Source organism: Colius striatus, chromosome 1 (genome assembly GCF_028858725.1).
Source record: "Colius striatus isolate bColStr4 chromosome 1, bColStr4.1.hap1, whole genome shotgun sequence".
Taxonomy (NCBI): domain Eukaryota; kingdom Metazoa; phylum Chordata; class Aves; order Coliiformes; family Coliidae; genus Colius; species Colius striatus.
The window spans coordinates 15,353,353-15,374,800 of NC_084759.1; the positions used below are offsets into that span (position 1 = coordinate 15,353,353).

Here is a 21,448-nt window from a genome sequence, read left to right on the forward strand (position 1 = left end):
TTGTCCTGTTGTTGTTCACCTCTAGAAAATGTCAGATATCCTCTGCCCTACACCATCCCATTGGGTATTTATACAGATTACTAAGAGCTGCCTGAGCTGTCTCTTCTTTAGGTTGAACAGTCCTGTTTCTCTCATCTTCTGCTTGTATAACAGATCCTTCAAGGCCTCAGACATCTTTGTGGCCTTTCTTTGGACTCACTTGGGTATGCCCACATCTGTCTTGTACTGGACATCTAGGCACTAGACACTGTACTCCAGATGAGCAGAGGGGAAGGATCACCTCCCTCAAACTGCTAACAGTGCAGTCCAGGAGCCTGTGGGCTTGATTTTTCATCAGAATGCATGAGTGGCTCATGGTAAATTTGTCTACCAGAACCTTCAGAAGCTTCCCTGCAAAGCTTGTTCCTCTCCAGTGTGTACCCAGCCTGTCCTGCTGTGTTTGTTGAGTCAGGCAGAGAGTTGGGCCACAAAATAAAGCACAGATCTACACAGATGAGCTAATTTGTTTCTCAATGCTCTGTTTGCACACCTATAGGCACTGTTGAGATAAAAATACCTTATGAGTGGGTGAACTGTGTGTCAGCTTGTATTGAGTCTTGCAAACCCATAATATGCTTGCATCAGAAACAGCTAGAAGCAATACCAGAATGATCAGATCAATCTGGGCTACCTCAAGTAACCATATCTAAAAAAAAAAATCGTTCTCTAAGCCAGGCAACCAGCTTCTGTAGTATTTTGGTTCTTCATTCTCTGCTACTTCTTCCTAAATTCCGATAGTTCTCTTAGGCAGATTTATAGAAGGGAAATAGTGTAACTGTATCTCCATATGACCTTCATGCCAAGCTCGTCAAAGCAAACTGAAAACCACAAGCTAGTTGCAATTGCATTTACCTAGGACCTTTATGTTTATATCTTTCTGAAAGAGCATTTTGTTACTCAGAGCATTTCTAAGGCTTTTTCATATGCAGTAACATTTACAATGTTTATTTCTACATTTGCACGCACAGGTGACAATGGATTTTCTTTCTTTTTCCATCTGTAGCTGTTCCATCCTCTCCCACCCATCTCCATCTCACAGAGTTCCAGCCTCAACACTCTGTGTGTTAGAAGTCTTCCAAGGTGTCCACTGTGAGAAGTGTTTTCTTCTGAATTTTACATAATGAATCAGTTCTGTTGTTAGAAGTCATCGGCCTGGCTCTTGGTCTACCAGACAGGCTGATTCCACTCTTTTTTTTTTTCTGCTCTCCACCCTCCCCTGCCTGTTAGACAGAATTAAACAGGATGTTCGCTAGTGAATGGGTACTTTTCTCAGCTCTGTCAGTACTCTGTATCAGCAGGATCAAGCCTCACTGCTCATCCAGGGCTGTATTTGCCTTTGAACACAGAGGTGAAAACTGCTATGCAGCATCTGGCACATATTTAATGCTTCAATGTACATAGATAAATTGATACATAATAACAAAAAGAATGTACATTGTACTTTGTAAATATCACATAGAAAAGTAATGTTATCATTATTATCTTGTAAAAATTACAAGCCAATAAACCCTAATTAGTAACAGCTAACAATGCTTTTTAACAAGCATGATAGGCAACTATCTGTACACTGTCTTGAATGCTGTTTGTATTTGTCTGACTAACTCAGGTTTTCAATGGGTTGTTTGACATTGCTGATCCTCAGATTCCCCAGTCTTAAAGAGCCTTGACATATATAGGTGAAAAGTACTGTTTATGTGTTAGCACTGAAAACCAAATCTCTCTGATGGGTAAAATGGAGCAGGCTGTCACAGCAAAATTGATTATTGTTATTATTGTTACCATCAAAATGAAAATAAGTAAATGTATGAGTGAAGAAAATATAGAAGCTGATATATGCCATTCCTTCTTGTGCTGCTCAGGATTTTGCCACAGAAGTGCTAAACCTAAAAAAATAACATTTGACTGGAATTTCTCTAAATTGATTAAGTTGTAAATTTTGCTGGCTTTAAAAATATTTTTTTCCTCATCTTAATTTCCAACGTGTCTACTAACTGAGGCTAGCAGCTGGCATTTTTGCAAGTGATACTTAGATCACTGGCATAATTATTTTAGAATAATAGTAATAATGGTAGTAATAACAATAATGTAAATCCTAATACTTTATTAAATTGCCACATAATACTTATAAGAAGGCAGAAATTAGCCAGACACAGTATTATCTCAGCCATTCCTACACAATTTCTTCTATCTTATTGTTTTTCATTAACATAGCAGAGCCTTGACACAAAGGATCACAAGCACAACATAGACAAGTATTTATCAAGGGATCACACTGCTTTTACATGTAGTTTAATTGCATCGTGAGGATTCCTTTTTCCCTTGGTTCAGAAATGGCATTGACTATGACTGGTTTTCCTCTAGATCTTTTTTTTTTTTGCATGAAAAAAATGCAAATTCAATTTTTCTCACATAGAACCACAGAAGTAAATAATTTTTCGAAGAATTTAGTATGGGCATATGACACAGTACTTTGGGCTGGTAGCAGTGTTGTTGGACTTAGACTGCTTCAGAGACACAGCAGCAGCTCTATGTGTATCTCTTCTTAGTCCCAGGGGATCTGGGAGATTCATAAAGTGTCTTTTCCTCATCATTCTTTTCTCTCCATGCGTTTTTTCCCTAGAGGTCTACTGAGGTGCTTCTAAGCAGCACTGTAATGTCAATGCAAGCTCATAGCTTTTCTTGAGGGAGGCAGTTGTCGGCATGGCCACCAGCATCTTCCTCACCCCGCAGAGCAGGAGAGGCTCTCTGCATAGACTCGTTTTCTGTAAAGCAGTTGGGATTTTGTACACAATAGTTCCACATAGCACAGTAATAAGAATACGTTTTGTCACTGCAGCACACAACTGATCAGGTTGGGACATGAGAAATAGGTTATTTCAGTTACCGAAAGAAAAATAGACTGTAGAACACAAAGGATGAATACAAGTGGTTTGAAGGATTTGTGAAGTGGCCTTCTTCTTACATCCTTCCTCTTTCCTCACCTCCTTTTAGCCTACAGGTCTGCTTATCCCATTTAGCTCTGAGTGAGCCTTTCACAGGCATAGGCTTGGAATGCAAGCAACTTCAGCAGAAGAAAGTGATTAGCCACATTGAGGACACTGGTTAACGGCCTTTGAGCTTCCTCTCCAGGTTTTCTTCCTCCTCAGCTGCCTGTGCTGCACAGGGATCTGCCCTGCTGCTGGTTGTGGGCACAGATGCAGTGTGGGAAGCATTCTTCCCCTCCGTTTGGCTGTGTGTGGGGCAGGCGTGTTCCCCACTGGGCCGGAACAGTACCTGCCTTCACGGTACAGAAAGAAGCTGCGATTTGTGAGGAGCCGCTTCTGCTTTGTTTGTTGCCATCTTTAACACCCTCTGTTGTCTGTAGTTTGCTAATAGTCCACCTTTTCCCTAGTGACACTGTCCTTTTGTGAGCACTAGCTGTTAAAATTAAGCTGATTTCTCAATTGCTTTTTTATGGCTTAGTAAAAGATTTATCTTTTCTTCAGGTATTGTATAAAATCCCATTTCAGTTGTGGTTTCTATCATCACCAGTTCTGCTGCAATATTTCAGGTCGGGTCTCAATCTTTCATCTTTAACAAGTCTCCACACATTTTATATTGTTTAGACAGACTTCATTTTATTGCAAGTGTTTTTTATTTTTAAGGCAATGGATTGTGACATAATAGCAAAGAGGAAAACCTTTGTTAAAATCCCATTGGTAATGCACAGCTATCACCTTTTGAAGAGATTTAGCTGAAAATAAGTCCTTTTCACTCCAGCTGAACTGACCTCCATCTCCTGGAAATCATAACGAGGAACATGTCATGCTACAGAAGTTAAGCATTCTTTTAAAATGAGTTATATGCAATATCCATTTCATAGTAGTAGAAAACAGACAATGACTTGAGGCCCAATTCTCTCTTCAGAGGTTGATGCAAGTCTGGAAATGGTTTTATCAAAGTCAGTGAACTTGCCACTCCCAAGGAAAAAAAAAAAAAGAAAAAGGAATCAAAGCAGACACTGCTTGCTTTTCTTCTCAATAGGTTCTGAACTTCCCAGGCCAGGCTATTGTTCAGCTAAATGAAAAGAACGATATTGTATGATGAAGTCATAAAGTTCAGAGTTGTGTCTAAAGCCGAAGTTGGATTCAGATCTCACTGGACCTGCTTTTACTATGCTTTAAAGCCAGTGATATAATTCTAGTTACTTGTGATTACCACTGGAATCACTGAAATAAAGCATTTTCTTAATTGCAGATTACCAACTAAAGAAATCTCACAATGTACCACTCTTTTTAGTTGCTTATACAAAAATGCATTTGGCAACATGAATAGAGCCTAAGGCAGAAGTTCACTTTTTGCAGACGCGCACATACGCAATGATATTTGAGAAAAAAGAAAGCTGCATTAGATTCTGAAACAACCTTGATAGCCTAGTGGCCTTAATATTTCACTTTCTTTGATTCTCTCTTGCTGTATTTACTGAACCAAAGTCTTCAGTAATGCTGTGACTCCTGGATAACACATGGAGTGGCTTTAATTGTGTTTCCTGTTAATGATAATTTGGGAAGCAGATTGTATTTTCTTATTCAGTCTTCTTCAGAACTGTATTGATTATTTAATAATAGCCTCAGTTTTACAAATAAAAGTATAAAAGAGACCCAATTCTAGGTGCTAGTCACCTTGGTGATTGAATTAAAACATGAAAATCAATATACAAAAGCCAGTGCAGCATCCTGTTTTCCACTGCTTTCAGTCTTCCCCAAAGACGTCACAACTCAGTTCACCCCTCCTAACACTTTCTTCCCAAAATCTCCCTGAGCAAGCTGAGATCACCTTAAACTCTCACTGTGGAAAAAGCCAGGTGCGATATTTGTGTGTGGTGTTTAAAGAGAAGTCAGAGTGGGGACACAGAAAAAAAAATGTTTAGCAGGTGTAAGTGAAGAGGTACAACATGAGGGGGGAATGGTGAATGTCATTGCATTCACTTAGGTTGCTGGCACTAGAAAAGTTTTGAATCAAAGCACTCTGAAGTAATTAAAAGGGCAGTTACTCATAGAAAGAGTCTTTCCTGCCCTGCCATGACCCTCATCTACCTTATCAGCAGTTTCATGGTGCATCACTGCTTATGTGACTGGCTAAGCTCATCTTAGTCCTGTGTCAGGTTTTGTACCTGGCCAAAGTGGGAGCCAAGTTAGACCTCTTTCTCCCTGGACAGAGCCAAGGCATTCCCCTCTCTTCAAGCGCCTTCCTTTTGAAATTAAGACAGTCCCCTCTGCTCAGCTGTGTGCTATATATGGATCTCCCATCTGCCCCATGGATACTCAGGGCCTGTTTAAGGGACACACAGAACATCTTAGTGTCAGGAATGTGTTCTTTTGAAAGAAATCTCCCGATTTCTGTGGTTCACATAATGGACAGACTCAAATTACATTAATTGATTTTCTTTTGATGAAAAAGAAAACCTTTTCCTAGAAGCACCCTTGAAGTGTAGTGTGAGATCAGTCTAGTGACCAGGTTAGAAGCAGTTCTGAGTAAAACCCTGAAACATGCATGGTAGGGGTGCCAGCTCCTTTGCATCTGTTATGGTTTTTCAAGGAGCTGCTATGCTTGGTAACAGGGGAGGGGGCTGCAGTGCAGACTTGGTAAAGAGTTCTCAGATTTTACCCCAGCTCTGAGGTTCAGACCCACCTCCAGTGCAGCTGCTGCCTCTGAGATCACTATTTAAGGAAAGGAATTGGAAGTGTGAGGAGGGAGATGGAAGGGCAAAATGGAGGTGACCACACGGACCTTGCAGCCAGGAAAAGACAAAAGAGGCAATGTCAGACCAGAGACACCCTTGCAGCCTGCAATGAGAAGCAGAGACCCCATGACAGAGGGTTTGAGAGCTGGAGACTCTGGGTCAGAAGGAGCAAGCAGTTTAGACCCCAACCCAGGGAAGATGAACTGGGGCTGCAGCATCCCGTGGGAGTGGCCCGTGCAGGGCTGCCTGGTGTGTGGGAGACCCTGAGCTGGAGCAAGGGAGGGCTGGTGAGGAGCACTTCTCCTCAGGAGTGAGATAAGCAGCAAGAGACATCAGGAAAGGACTGACTGCATCCCCCATTCCCTGCCCCCAGTACTGCTTATAGGGGGAGGAGGTAATGACACTGGGCTCAGAGATCTGAGCCTGGTAAGAGAGAAGGGATGGGGGAAAGGTGATCTTAAAGAGCTGGTTGCACTTCCATCATTCACCCCACTCTTTATTATTTTCCATTGGATATTTCTGTTTATTATGTTTTAGTTCAAGGAGGATTAAATTAAGTTCATTTTCTTCCCCAAGCTGAGTAGCCTGATCTGTTGTGTCCAGGACCATAAGCAGCAATTAAGCCCTCCTTGTCCTTCTGAGCCTTTCTGAAGTCTGTAGTACTTAAGTCTAATCACAGTCTTTTGTCCCTGGATGGGCCTAAACCAAGACAGCATCAATGCTTTTCTTGTACAGATCCTGTCCTACCAACTACACTGCTTGCTAATGCAGATGTTGGATGAGGCAATTTCGTCCTCTTTCTGGACAGTGACTGAGCTTGTCCCTTTGGTCTGAACGTAGGACTGCACAAGGAAGTACTTGAGCTTTCAAGGTCCTCCCAAATTTAATGTAACTTCTATAGCAAAGGCTTTTGGAACACTGTAAAAATCTCGGTCCTGTTTTTCCCTTTAAGCATAGATTTGCTGGATCTTTTAGCCCCTGCTGCCCTTGCTGTGCCATAGAAGAAAAATGTTGTTCCCTCACTCATCAGCACTCATCCGTTCTAGACATTGTGGTCTAGACAATATCTACTGTTACCGATATGCAATCGTTGGGGTCTCATCTCTGTTAAAACTCTAGTCACTGCTATCCAGCTAAAGAATAGACAAGAAAAAATGTGAAAGTTTGCATTCCAAATTGAGTAGCTGTAAGAAGTTGAAGGACTTAAGTTCATTGCCTTAATTTATCTCAGTGCAGAAGAAGTATAGAGAAAAGTGGTTCTCCAGGTAGTGAGAATTCGTATCCTATTACTGGAGGTTTAGCCCTGGCTGGGTGCCAGGTGCCCATCAACTTGCTCTATCACTCCTCCTACACTGGACAGAGGAGAGAGAAATATAACAGGTTTGTGAGTTGAGATAGGGACAGGGAGATCACTCAGCAATTAGCATCATGGGCAAAACAAACTCAGCTTGGGGAGAAATGGTTTGATTTACTAACGAACAGTCAAAATAGAGCAGGGAAATGAGAAATAAAGTCAAATCTTAGAAAAACCTCACCCCACCCCTCGTTCTCCCAGTACTGTCCTTCCTTCCCCTGCATTGGTGCAGTGAATGGGGAATGGGGGTTGTGGTCAGTTCATTACAGATGGACTTTGCTGCTGCTTGTTCTCAGAGGGAGGCCTCCTCACACTCCCCTCTGCTACAGTGTGGGATCCCTCCCATGGGATACAGTCCCTATGAACTTCTCCAGCGTAGATCCTCTATCCATGGGATAGAGTTCCTCACAAACTGCTCTGGCATGGGGCCTCCCATGGGGGCAGCTCCTCACATCCTGTCCCAGTGTGGGTCATCCACAGGGAGAACAGCACTTCAGGTACCGACTGCTCCAGCCTGAGTCCTTCACGGGATCACAATTCCTGACAGAAAACCTGCTCTGGCCTGGGCCCCTCTCTCCCCACAGACTCCCAGGTCCTGCCAGGAACTTGCTCCAACTTGGGCTTCTCATGGAGTCACAGCCTCCTTCAGGCATCCACCCGCTCCAGTGTGGGCTCCTCCATGGGCTGTGTGTGGGTCTCTGCTTCCCAGTGGCCTCTATGGACTGCAGGGGCACAGCTGCCTCACTATGGTCTTCACCACAGGTCACAGGGGAATGTTTATTCTAGGGTCTAAGCACTCCCTCCTCCTCTTTCCTCACTGTCTGTGGAGATGTTCTTCTCACATTCTCACTTCCTTCTGCTGCTGCTGCCCTTCAGCCTCTGCACAGCAACTTCTTGCCCTTCTCAAATATGTTACTCACAGAGGTGTTACCTCAGTCACTAATTGGCCAGACCTTGATCAACTGTGTGTCCATCCTGGAATTGACAAGCATTTTCCCTATCAGCCACAAGGGAAGATTCTGGCAGATCTTTGTTCAAAGAAGCCACCCCTGTAGTGCCCCCACTACCAAAACCTGGCCCAGGCAAAACCACTGCACTATTTTATAGATCTGCAGCTTTGCACATTCAAGAGAGAAAGGTTACGTTGAGTTTTTTCCCAGCCAGCAATGAAGCATCACAACAGTCTCTCGCTTGGTGCCCCCATTCACCCCTACTCTCGTTAGGATGGCAGAGGCCCCAGTGAGATGGGAGGAAAAAAGATAACCAAGGATGTAGTGGATTGAGAAAGGGCAGGGAGGGCTCACTGACAATTACAGTTTCAGGCAAAACAGACTCCAGTACTCAGAGAGGAAAGTAGAAAAGCTTATTCTACTCCCTACAAAAAAACAGAACAAAAAGCAAAAAGAGAGCAGGATGATGAGAGAAAACACAACCAGCACTTTAAGATCTCCCTTCCTCATCCCTCATTTCTTCCTAGGCCCCTCTCACTGCTCCCAATATCTTTACCTCAACAGCTTGAGGGGGCAGGGAATGAGGGATGTGGTCAGTCTCTGCCGCTTCTCTCTTCTCAGAGGAGGACAACTCCTTGCATTCTTCTCCTGCTCCAATATGGGGTCCCTCCCACAGGACACAGTCCTTAATGAACTTCTCTGGCATGGGTTCTTCCCCACAGTTACAGCTTATGCAAATACGATGTTCCTCACACGGGACACAGCTTCCTCTGGACATAATCACTACCTCTGGTATGCGGGGTCTTTAACAAAAAGTAGACAAATCTCAGCTTTTCCACAGGACACAGGGGAGTCTCTGCTCCAGCACATCTCCTCCTCTCTTTGCTCCCTGACCTTGGAGTCTGTATAGTTGCTTCTCTCTCTCTTCCAACTCCTTGCACCACCATCAGCCAGAAAAGAATGAAGGACAGAACAAGAAAGAATAAGAAGAACCCTTCTCTTCCAGCTTCTTCTTCTTAAAAAGTGATTGTGGAGGCATCTAACTGGCTCAGCCCCAGAAGTGTGTCTGGCTCAGAGCTGGGAAGAATGTTGAGCAACTTCTTACAGAGGCCATCTTTACAGTCCCTTCCTCATCACCAGAAATGGTTCCATGTCTAACCATGACAGGTTACTATATGTATGTTTTGGATTTTCAAAAGTACAAGATATTCACAGAAACCCGTTTCACTAAACAGGCACTTTTTTCCTAAATCTTAAGCAATTCCTGGTTTGCAAACTGTGTATGATCAATAACCATAACCTTTCAAATTCAAAGTCAGAATTGTATCTGATGTTGGTTGGAAATACAACCCATATAGCACTTTTTTTCTTCTCTATCTGCATGATCAACATTCTTTGGTGAAATTCATCTCAGTTAACATTTGGGATATAAAATGTAGGTGTCTACATCAAGGATAATCATCATCAACTCTTACTAGTCAGTGCTGAAAAATACACACTTTCAGGGCACAAGCTATCTAATTAATTTTAGACATGTGCTTTAGGATAAGATGAATCATTTCCCCAAAGTGCCTGCTCTTTCCACTGAGTTTAAAGGAGGTTAAGACAACCAGATGATACGTAAATATGTCCCTTTATCACTCATCCTAAGAGACAAGTTTTAGGTGAACACACTGAAAAGTTCATTTTTTTTATATATATATTCTGTGGTGTTCACATCAAATTCAGGAAATCTGCAGTGATATCTAGGTGCATTGGCTAGGAACAAGCACAAGAGCAAATCTGGTGAATCTTTTGCAGTATTTACTCATTTTGGCTGTGATAACTATGGACATGTATCTGACATACCCAACAGTTGCAGGATGATAATGTGCTTGTTTTATTTGGCTGATACAATGGTTGTCACAAGTCATGTTATGAAACACAAACAGAGAACAGATCATTGAGGATGTTAATTGCCAAAGCTATGTCAGCTTCCAGGAGCTCCAAGAGAGCTGCAGTGATTTGCTCAAGCTGATGATCTGGTACACAGTTATCACGTCTCTTAACTCATGTCAGTCCACTTACATTCAAACTGTGATACTGCAGTTCTGTAAGAATGTGAGGTTTTGATCTGTGTCAATTTCCCTATAATGAGCAGGCAGATATTTTCATTACTATGTATTGCATAAGGGGTACAGATGTACCAAATCACTGAGATTTGGACTTTTTTATTGGGTGATAGGAAGAAGTGTGATTCCTCTCTCTGACTCTCCACCACGTGCCAGTAAAATGCTAGCAATGATATTTAATCACTGATCTTAATGGGAGTTTGACTGAATCCAAAATAAGCAGGTCATTTCTTTGAAAAGTGGCAATCTGGTCATGGCTTGGGAGACATAGTGTCTTTGGGATTTTTTTAGCTTATGTTTTGCTTCTTAAGTACAATCATTTTTGCTACAGACTATAAATGTGAAGTGGATGTTGGGAAACAAGAAGAACAAAAGGCTAACAGACAACTTGCTTGTTTAATGCATTACTTTAAAGTAATGAAATTTTAAAAGTTCTGACAAGATGCTTATGCCACATCCCTTTGATTTTCCCTTCCACTCTGCTGTACAAACGATTGGTTTATGGGAACAATAGAGCTGGAAATCAAACATTTTCAGTCTAAATCCAGATTTAGGTTCTGGATCCTTATGTGTCTTTGACCAGATTATTTAGTCCTTCATCAACTTGTCTATCTTAACTGTACTTGGAAAAGGATCGGCAAGACTTAGTGAATATCTCTTCTCTTTTGAACATGACGCACAATCCATGAAGGCAAGAGGTTGCCAATTCTTCAGTACGTGGCCTAGAGCCAAGATTTCAAAGCAGGAAAGAAGACAGATCTATAAGTTTCCAAATGTCTATTGAGAAACTTGCACTGCATGTAGACTTTTGACTGTGTTTTATTTATTCCTTTGGAAGTAAGCTAAAATGCTTTGTGGAGATGAGTACATGAGGAAAAAAAACCCCAACACATAGAATCATAAAATCATAAATTAATTATGGTTGGAAAAGACCTTAAACGTCATTGAGTCCAACCACTAACCCCACACTGCCTGGCCCATCACTAAACTAAACCATATTCCTCAGCACTTCCTCTATGCATCTTTTAAATATCTCCAGGGATGATGACTCCACCATCTCCCTGGGCAGCCTGTTGCAATGCTTATTAACCCTCTCAGTAAAAAAGTTCTTACTAATGTCCAATCTAAACCATTTCCTTTTTTCTTATCAGTAATTACTGGAGAGAAGAGATCAATCCCCACCTCACTACAACTCCCCTTCAGGTAGCTGTAGAGTGTGATCGTGTCTCCTCTCAGCCTCCACTTCGCCAGTCTTAATAATCCTAGTTCCCTCAGCTGTTACTCATCAATCTTGCTCTCCAGACTCTTCATCAGCTTCATTGCCCATCTCTGGACACACTCCAGCACCTCCACGTCCTTGTAATGAGGGGCTCATTACAAAACTGAACACAATATTCAAGGTACAGCCTCACCAGAGCAGAGTAGAAAGAGACAATCACTTTTCTGCTCCTGCTGGTCACACTATTTCTGATGCAAGCCAGGATGCCACTGGCCTTCTTGGCCACCTGGGCACACTGCTGGCTCATGTTCAGACAGATGTCAATCACTAACCTGAGATCCTTTTCGGCTGGGCAGTTTTCCAGCCATACATCCTCAAGCCTGTAGTGCTGCACGGGGTTGTGGTGGCTCAAGTGCAGGAACATGGCACCTGGCCTTGTTGAACCTCATACAATTGGCCTCAGCCCTGTAGACCCAGCATGGGCTGCAAGCTGACTTATTCTAAATAAGTGGTAATCTATCAAAGATAGGAATTAGAAAGACTTCTTGCTTGGTATTAAATACAAGCCACACATTACAGGTATTACTGTTACTTTCTTTACTAAAAACAGCTTTAATCTGCCATGAAACATTTAACACTATTTTCTACTGAAGAAATATTCTCTCTTCATTTTTTATTTTCAGCACATTAAATAAGAGGCATTTCATCATATAAACAGAAATAATATTGTCACAGGCTGACATAGTTTTTGTCTAAACTCTGTTGTGCATCTTGCCGTATAAGGACTGTAGCAGCTGCCACATCATGTTTGTTCCCTTTTTGCATCTTCTCTGGGGACATTCAATACTCACCTGGATGAGTTCCTGTGTGACCTACTCTAGGTGGCCTGCTCTGTCTGGGGAGTTGAACTAGATAATCTCTCAAGGTCCCTTCCAACCCTTAAGATTCTGTGATCCTGCAATTCTATGATGTTATCTTTTGGTTAAACACTCAAGGGCAGCCTTGCTGTTCATTCTTGTTCTGTCCTTGCTCATGCCCATTCCCAAAGTCTTCAGTGTATTACAAAGTGCCAAATAACACTCGTAGTACTTGGCCACCACAAGGGCAAACAGCTTTGTTCTCAAAAGGAAACCCAGTTGAATTAATAAATTCCACACGTGTTTAAAATGAAAAGGTAGATTTGCAGGTAGGCTTTCTAGCTAATGTGTGACCTCCTTCTTCTGAATTTGTATCCTACAGATAATTACTGTATTCATAAAATATTGTACTACAGTAGTGCTTTCCATCATATGGAAGGCATTCAGATTACCAGCTCATTACTCTCTTTTCATTTTTTCCCATGACTAAGTACCTGGAAAGTTACAGGTACCTTATTGAAGAAAGACTCTCTACATCATATTACTGATATTATGTATTTCAGAATTTATATCTATCTGGCTATGAAAATACCTTTCTAGAGACAACAATGTGACATTGTTTTTTTCTTTTTTCTTTCTTATTTCTCTCTCACAGATTGTGAGCGTGGGAAAGCATGTTAAAGGATACCATTATATTGTTGCCAACCTGGTAAGACACTTTTCTAGAATTATACCCTTGCTCGGTAAGTGAAAACACTCAGTTTTACTTTGCAGTTATAGCACTTCACACAGCATTTGCTATTTGTCACTAATATGTGATTGCACATAATACATTCTTTATGGTGCATAAAAGAACTTGGTTTTGTTGTTACAGTCATCTAGAGAAGAAGGGCACAATATTACCCTCTTAAATTTTATCAAAATCAATGTAGCATAAAGGACTGCTAAGTGTATCTTGTGGCTGAATTAGAATTTACAGAACTACATTATGATTTTTGACTCATCTTTTTAATATTGGTAACATAACAATTCTTGAGGTAACTTTTTTACATTCTCCAGGGAACATTCATTTTACTCTAAGATCAGTTCTTTCCAGTGAAATTACTAGTTAAGTATTTTCACTCTAAGTCTTAGCTACACATTCACAGAGATAATGTTCAGAGGAGGGCAAAAAAGAGAGTAAATGCACTATTTTATTATTAAAATAACCCATTATTTAAGCCTAAATACCTGCCTGGCCAAGCACAGTGAATGTAGGACAGTCTAAGTTATGCTTTAAATTGTTTTCTTTTCACTCTCCTGCAAGGAATTCTAGTTAAAATGAAATATTTTACTGTGCTTTGCTGTACTTGAACTTTATCTTAAGATCAGATTATTTTTAAGATCTCAGGCATTTTAAATAAGGTGTGTCTATTAAGTCTTACAAATCAGATTTTCAGCATTGCACACTTATGCTTCCCCAAGTAACTTTTGCCATGCAAAATAGTTGCTGTAAACAAGGAATTGGAAGTTGCAGTGTACTCCTAATGGAGTATACAGTGGGAAGAGGCACATCTGCTCACCTGCTTGAGCAGATTGCTATCTACTAGCTGTTCAATAATGTGGGTAATATGATTTCCTGATGTGTCACCTTTTATATTTACTGTCAGTATCCTTTAGGACATGAATCAAATCTCTGTCCTTAACAAGTTTTTTTTTTCCTCTGGGGTATTGGGTCAGTACTCCACAATTTTTCTTTCCTTAAATCTTTCTTTTTTAAATTGTGTGGTATTTGCATGGATAAATGCCAATCAGAGGAATTTAAGGAAATAAAAATAAAATACCTCTGAGCTAGCATTAAACATAGCAGCTAGGAAAGGAGAAGAAAGATTTATAGCTGCTTCTTAGCCTGCTATAGCAGTTTGCATTATGCAACTTCTTGAAGTACAGTTATATCTCTAAAGGCTAATTTTACTGAAGAATTTTACTTTATACATGCTGAAAAGATTAGCCTGAGAGATGAATGTCAGAAAGTATATGGACATTCAACATATAGCAGATCTGAGAGCTACCACTATGCTATTTCACAAAAGTGTGATTCTGGTGTTACATTTTCCTTGCACTTGATTTGCCAAAGGCATTTCTTAAAAAAACTGTCTACCATTCCCAGCAATGTGTTGTTTAGTTGTCAAGACCACCCTAGTAATAATGTGAGGTGTTTTTGCTTTGTTTTTGTTTCGTCCTTTATCACATAAATGGAAATTATCAACAAAGGTTCAACATCATTCTCTGGTTTTATGTTTTGGCTTCTAATGGGAAATTGCTGCCATACATTCTTTACACCGCCTTGCTGACCTAGAACAGATTGGACCACAGTGGTGCATGAAGACAAGCAAAATCTTAAATTGATTTTCTAGGGATTCAAAGATATTTCTCTGGAGAGATTTATGCATGGAGGAGCCAATGTGACTGGATTTCAGCTAGTAGATTTCAGTACTCCAATGGTAACTAAGCTGATGCAGCGCTGGAAGAAGCTGGACCAGAGAGAATACCCAGGATCCGAGACCCCACCAAAGGTACTGGCTGATCTCAAGCACTACCAAAAACATTAATCAAGTGTTCTAATTTCTGATGAACATTGTTGAATTCATGAACAAAGACCCTAGTATTTAGGCAGAAGAGAAAGCCGTTGATGTTACTATTGCTGGCAACTAATTTTGCCTATCTTATGATTGTGTCATAGAAACACAAACTGAACCACATTTCATTTCATTTCACTCATGCATTTTAATGTCTTTTGTCACTTATTCTCCAGCTTCACCTCTTTACAGACAGGAATTAAAGGTCAAATGCTTAACTGACAACTTAATTTCAAACAATTTTACATGAATTAGTCTAATTATCTAGATTCACTTAAAGTGTAGAGCTTCCCCAAAAACTGAATTGTTCTGTATGTGAGATACAACCACAATTTAAATGTATTATCTCTATATTCTCATTTGGATTTTACTCTGGAAATTCTATCCACCTCAAAACCTGATCTAGTAATCACTTTCAGGCAACGATCTTCCAGTGAAATTAGATCCTAGTGTTCCTCTATCCTGATGCCTCACAGATGGATAACAAAGTATTTCTGTCACTGATAATTTTCTTGGCAGGCACATCACAGCATAGCTGTAAATATGACTTCATTAAAATAGTTCTGATATTATATGTAGTAATGCAAATCAGCCCTAGTTGAAACCGGTGCCCTTTGTGCAAAGATAAGCAATCATCCCTTCCTTGGCTGGAAGATTGGTAGGTTAGTGGAGTCTAGAGAAAGTGTCAACATGAATAGTACAAAGCATTGTTACATGTTTGGTGAATGTTAAAGAGATATATGTTTGGGAGGCAAAAACAAACAAGGATGATATGAGCTATGGAGTACAAACATCATGCAGACATCCCCAGGTGCTGATGATGGTACCGATTTAGCCAATAGGGCTCCTTGCCACATGAACAGATTTATGCTGCTTCCTAGATAAGCATGATTAATCTGAATCATACATAAACTATGTTGCAAAGAGGTTATAATCTGGAAGACAAAGGAAAACAACCTAAAGCAGTTACTGTACTTAGTGTAGAAACACAGACCACTCAGTGCCCTGTGTCATTCAGAGGCAATGTAGTTTTTCAAAAAGGATGAACATACTCTTGATCATTCCTAACATTTCCCATAGCCTGGATAGCTTCTCAGTAGCCATGCATATTTTCAGTTACATTTTCTCAGTGAGTTACTGTTTCTTCCTTTTGTTATTAGTAAGTTAGGTGGATGGAGATATATCTAGTGCATAAGACAACTTTAAAAAAAAAAAAGACTTTAATATCTCCAGTTTGTCTCTTTTAATGATTTCTTCAAAGGCAGATTTCTTTACCCTTAAAAAATACAGTTTTAAAACTGGAGCTACTGAGATGTGTTCTTCTCAGTCCTGCATTTGTTCCATAGACCAAATTGCCTTTGATTTTGAGGAGTTTTTTTTCTAAATGAAGATGCAGAATGAATCAAACTAGAAATGCCTGAGACAACTGATTTTTGTAAAGACCTGACAACTGTGCATCCATCTATTTAGTATACATCTGCATTAACATACGATGGCGTACTTGTGATGGCTGAAACTTTCCGTAATCTTAGAAGACAGAAAATTGATATTTCAAGGAGAGGAAATGCTGGTGACTGTCTTGCCAACCCTGCAGCCCCATGGGGTCAAGGAATTGATATGGAAAGGACATTAAAACAGGTAAGGAAAGGCTTTATTATAGTCATCTTTGTGAATATTAGATACTAGTTGTACACTATATAATTTGGAAGCTATTATACACAACGGTAGTAATGGGAGAGGAGGAATTCATTTTTCAGTTGCCATATAGAAACAGCTGGAGCTGCTCTGGTTGTTCGGGTTTATAACTAGGAATGAAAGCAGAAGGGAAGTGCTACAACTACTGTTAGTTCTATTAGGATAGTTGGGACTTTCTCCAGTGAACTGGTGAGGTTATCTATTACTTTTGCATGTAACCTATTGTCATTTAAGGAAGAAGGTATAGCCACATAATATAACCTTTTAAATATGTTTTAGGGTCTTGAATAAAAGTAGATTTCTCCCAGGGAAGTCACATAGATAGTATTTTTTTCTTTAAAAAGAAATAACCCAGAGCTATTGTTCCCCAATGTCTGGATTTTGAATTCCCTATGAATATGGATGCCTAGAAAGTTCCAGGTCTCTGTCAAGATGATTTAGCCTTGGAACAGTAAGAAAATAAAAATCCTGAAGTAGAATTTAAATCATTGCAATTGAGCAGGCTCCAGTCAGGAGAAACTGCTGAGAAGTGACTGCTGACAGAGCTGGCAGTTCTGTGCCTGGAAGCCAATGTTTCAGTCCTAGGGAAAAACTGGCAGAGATAGAAATGGACGGAGGGAAGGAGTAAGTGGTTTAAATCCGCCTCCTGACTCTTAGGGATAGAAGTAAAGAATTTTGTACTCTTTACACACTCTGCAGATGCACAGATTTGTAACAATTGTGAGAAGCGTGAAGTCAGGCTTCTGTGTTGGGGCAGAAAGCACAATACTTTGAATTTGGCATAGAAGTGGCCAGATCCTGATAGAAGTCAAAGCCAGCAGCAAAATGGCTGTGGCTTCTTTGGAATGAAGACCATAGACAGTATCCTTCAGTGAGGCAGGAAAGCACTGAAAGGAAGGAAAAAAAGAATTGTGAATTAAACTGAGACAGAAATGGTGGAATAGTGCCACAGCCAATCTTATAGCTTTGCATCTATCCTCCACTCTCAGGCCTTGAAAACACCGTTTTCAGAGACTGTGCATGTCATCTATCTTCCGTGATAAGAAATTGCATTCCTTAGGCCAAGGTTGTTGTCAAATTATAGATGAGCAATATATGCTTGATTTATACACTGAATTCACCAGAGCATAAGCTGAAGTGGTAGATTAATTCAGGCAGAATATCCTTTAGGTTTATTTCACATGATCCAAAATATTCTGCAGCAGTAATGAGAGTGGTAAAAGTTGCTCTTTAGGACCTCCAGCTGGAAAATGTTGAGCTGCGCAGCATGAAAGAAGAGAAGAATCTTTATGTGTCTGTTAGCTCTTAGATACTGGCATAGCTAAGCCTATTTTGAGTATGGTTTGTCAAGAAAAAGGAATACAAAGGAAAGCAGCCAACTTTATAGCTTTATAATGCTTTTCTCAAGTAGTATTGTTATGGTAATCTAAGGATTTAGCCAGGATAACTTTCACTGATCTGTGACATTTGAAATAAAGAATATTGGACTGGATCTTCATGATGCTTTTTCTTCCATTTGTAGGTTCGAATACAAGGATTGACAGGAAACGTTCAGTTTGACCACTATGGTCGCAGAGTCAACTACACCATGGATGTCTTTGAGCTGAAGAACACAGGCCCTCGGAAGGTAAGTGCTGACAGTGGTTACTATCCTGATGCCATATAAATGTGTCATGTGTGCTGAAATGATTGGGTAAACTTAAATTAAACTGGACTCTGTGTAGTTTGAAAAAAAAAAGATAATATATTGAATACATGAATAATATTTCCAGTGGGAGCAGATTTAAACAGCATTTTCTACTAAATACTATTATTCAATGTAACAAATTCGGGAACATAATGGCAAATGTGCGTCTTGGAGAGATGGGATGTCAGCCAGTCAAGCATACTAATGAAAACAAGCTGGATGACATGTTGCTAGGCTGCTGGATGAAGGAAAATGGTCAGAACTCTTAATAGTAGGTATTTCCTCTATCTTATCCAAAGATATCTGTCTTCCAGATTGCTGACATTTTTAGGCATGATCATTTATATGTTCTGGGTAAATATGAATCACAGGCTGTAACTAACATAAGGCTTTTAAGAGGAAAGGTAAGGAAAGAGGAGAAAGAGAGGATGCCCTGAATACTTACAGTTTCTAAAATTAATTGCAGTATCTAATCCTATGAGCTTGTTTGGTTGCTTGTAAGCAACTTGGGCAAGCGCACATTAGTATAAGTCTAAGCAGATCCTCCATATATGAATGTATATAGCTTATCAGTCAGCCCAGTCACTTTGAAAAGATAAGCCTGGGTATTTTGTTTACCCTTCCTTTTCTGTCCAGAAATATGTCCATATTTCATAGTATAAAACAAATAAAGAGCAGGAAATGCACTCGGGTCAAGGATTTTATTTCCTTTGGAGGCATTGTGACCTATTTTCTTTGTGAAGTTATCAAAACCAAAAAAAAAAAGTGAAAAGTAGATGGTGAATAGGAGGATTGTGGCTGCTTGAGTTAAATTATTGAATTCAGTTCAATTCAACTCAATAGTCCTCCGCTGTCAAGCTAGAGCTGACAGGCCCAGTGAATAGTACCACAGGTGAACTCTGTGTCACCAAAGACAGTTACAGGCCGCAGCGATGAAGAGGAAGTGAGTTAAACTACAGACTCCATGCAGAACCAATGCACTGGGATGAACAAATGGCCAGTATATCACAGTATAAAGTGGTGGGCTGAAGCAAAGCATGTGCCTGTGTATAAGGTTTATTGGTGAAGCTGCGTTTTGAAACTATGGCAAATGGCTAAAGAATAAATTGGAAAAGGTGAGTCTGTCTTCCTTCTCTCTTGAGAAGCCCGGTGTCTTCTACCAGACAATGTGTCTGATCTTCATGCCATTCCTGCTTCCCTCCTGGCTCCATACTGCACTGTCGGCAGCTTGGAGGATGTATGGGTTGCTGGGGTGCCTTGAAGGGAAGTGAAGTATAACCATTCCATTCCCAGTTTCCAGTTGTACAGGGGGAAGACAAGGTGGAAAAAGTGTGGTTAATTAGGTCACAGCTTCAGTAACTCATGAGGGAATTTACTTGGCAGCAAACTGTTGAAAGTAGTCTGTTGTTCCTCTTCCAACATTTGTCATCTGTTTGGGGAGAGGTGTCTGGCTGACACCATTGCAAGGGAGTCCCCACCCTTTCTTCTTGCCTCCAATTTAAGGGAAGCAAGGCTGCAAATAGGGGAGCTATGTCTGTGTTAGATTCCTAAGGTGCTTTTCTTACCTTTTCAGCGATGCCTTTCTGTCACTCTTAAGCCATTACCCTGTCTTTGATATAACAAGCCATAACAGCTTTGACAGATCTGACTACTCACCAGAATTAATTTCTCACGTATCACGTAATATTTTATATGTGATCATTGGAACAACTCTGTGCTGCAGCCTGACAAATCCTATAATAATATGTGAGAAACGGCAATACTTAATTGAACTAAGAGGCCTTCGCTTTTAATGTCTTCTTCTCGTGTCCTACGTAACATGACTTATGAGTCACTCAGAAATACCTTTTCAGGACTAGCCTTTCCAGTTAGAGTAACGCATACCTCTAATCTTTAGAAAAGTGATTTTTGTTGCCCACAGCTTTAAGGATGTGAACAGAGATAATCAGGCACAGCTAGTCAGAGATAGTCTTCCTTGTAGTTTAATAAAATGGGAAACAATAGCCAATGTTTAGCCAGTGTTCATATTAGTTTCATTTATGCAACATTCCTTACTTGGTTCTTATCTGCAGAACAATACTACACCTGCTGTTGAGCGGAAAGGGCGTGAGGAGAGGGATGATGGAAATGTTGTGGCATGGCTCTTCTGACTATAATGTTGCAGTGGAGGCATATAGCCCCTTTAGGAAGGACAGGCAGGGAAGATGAAAGGGGGTGTTGCCCTTTATGTGAGAGAGCAGTTAACATGCATGGAACTTGGCCTGGGGATGGATAAGGAGCCAGCTGAGAGTTTATCGGTTAGGATTAAAGAGGAGTCTAGATAACATTATAGTGGGTGTCTGCTCTAGGCCACCTGACCAGGAACAACAAGTGGATGGAGCAGCCACGTATTCACAGGCCCTGGTCATCATGAGGGTTGTAATGTGAGTGTGAACCCAGGAGCTGGGAGAGAGTCCAAAAACTTTTTACCGGGTCTTCACTGCAACCCGCTCCCCCAGTTACCAAGCAAAAGCTGCTCCTTGCTAAACCATGACAAAAAGCCATGTCCCTAAGGTGCTGAGGGATATGGTTTAGTAATGGGCTTGGCAGTGTGAGGTTAGCGGTTGATCTCAATGATCTTAAAGGTCTTTTCTAATGAAACATTTCTATGATTCTATGAAATTCAACTTGGGCAATTAACTTGAAAATTATCAAAATTTTTTAGTATTATTTTGACCTTACTGACCTTTAGACTTCAGCAGGAACACTTCAGTGGTTTCTGCAAGGCCCACAAGAAAAATAGAATCACAGAATGATAGGGGTTGGAAGGGACCTTTAGAGATCACCTAGTCTAATACCTTTGCCAAAGCAGGTACACCTGGATCAGGTCACACAGGAACGTAACCAGGTGAACTTGCTGAGGGTACACTCTGTCCCCTCATCCAGGTTGTTGATGAAGATGTTGAACAAACTGGCCCTAGAACCAAACCCTGTGGAACTCCACTGGCCACAGGCCTCGAACTCGATTCTGTGCCATTGATCACCACCCTCTGGGCTCTGTCATTCAGCCAGCTCTCAATCCACCTCACCATCCCCTCATCCGAGCCACACTGCTTGAGCTTTCTGATGAGGATGTTATGGGAAACAGTGTCAAAAGCCTTGCTGGAGTCTGCTCTCCCCTCATCTAGCCAGCTGCTTATGCACTTGTAGAAGGATA

At 40.7% G+C, this 21,448-nt stretch overlaps 1 protein-coding gene across 3 annotated transcripts in view; it reads left to right on the forward strand.

Moving 5' to 3' along the window:
- Positions 1-21,448, forward strand: part of GRIA4 (glutamate ionotropic receptor AMPA type subunit 4) — a 236,891-nt gene that overhangs the window by 146,467 nt on the left and 68,976 nt on the right. For all 3 annotated transcript variants that reach the window (XM_062020400.1, XM_062020399.1, XM_062020401.1), the window contains exons 5-8: positions 12,908-12,961; positions 14,649-14,807; positions 16,341-16,508; positions 18,088-18,192. In XM_062020400.1, coding sequence (XP_061876384.1) covers positions 12,908-12,961; positions 14,649-14,807; positions 16,341-16,508; positions 18,088-18,192 — 486 coding nt within the window. The remainder of the gene's footprint in view (positions 1-12,907; positions 12,962-14,648; positions 14,808-16,340; positions 16,509-18,087; positions 18,193-21,448) is intronic.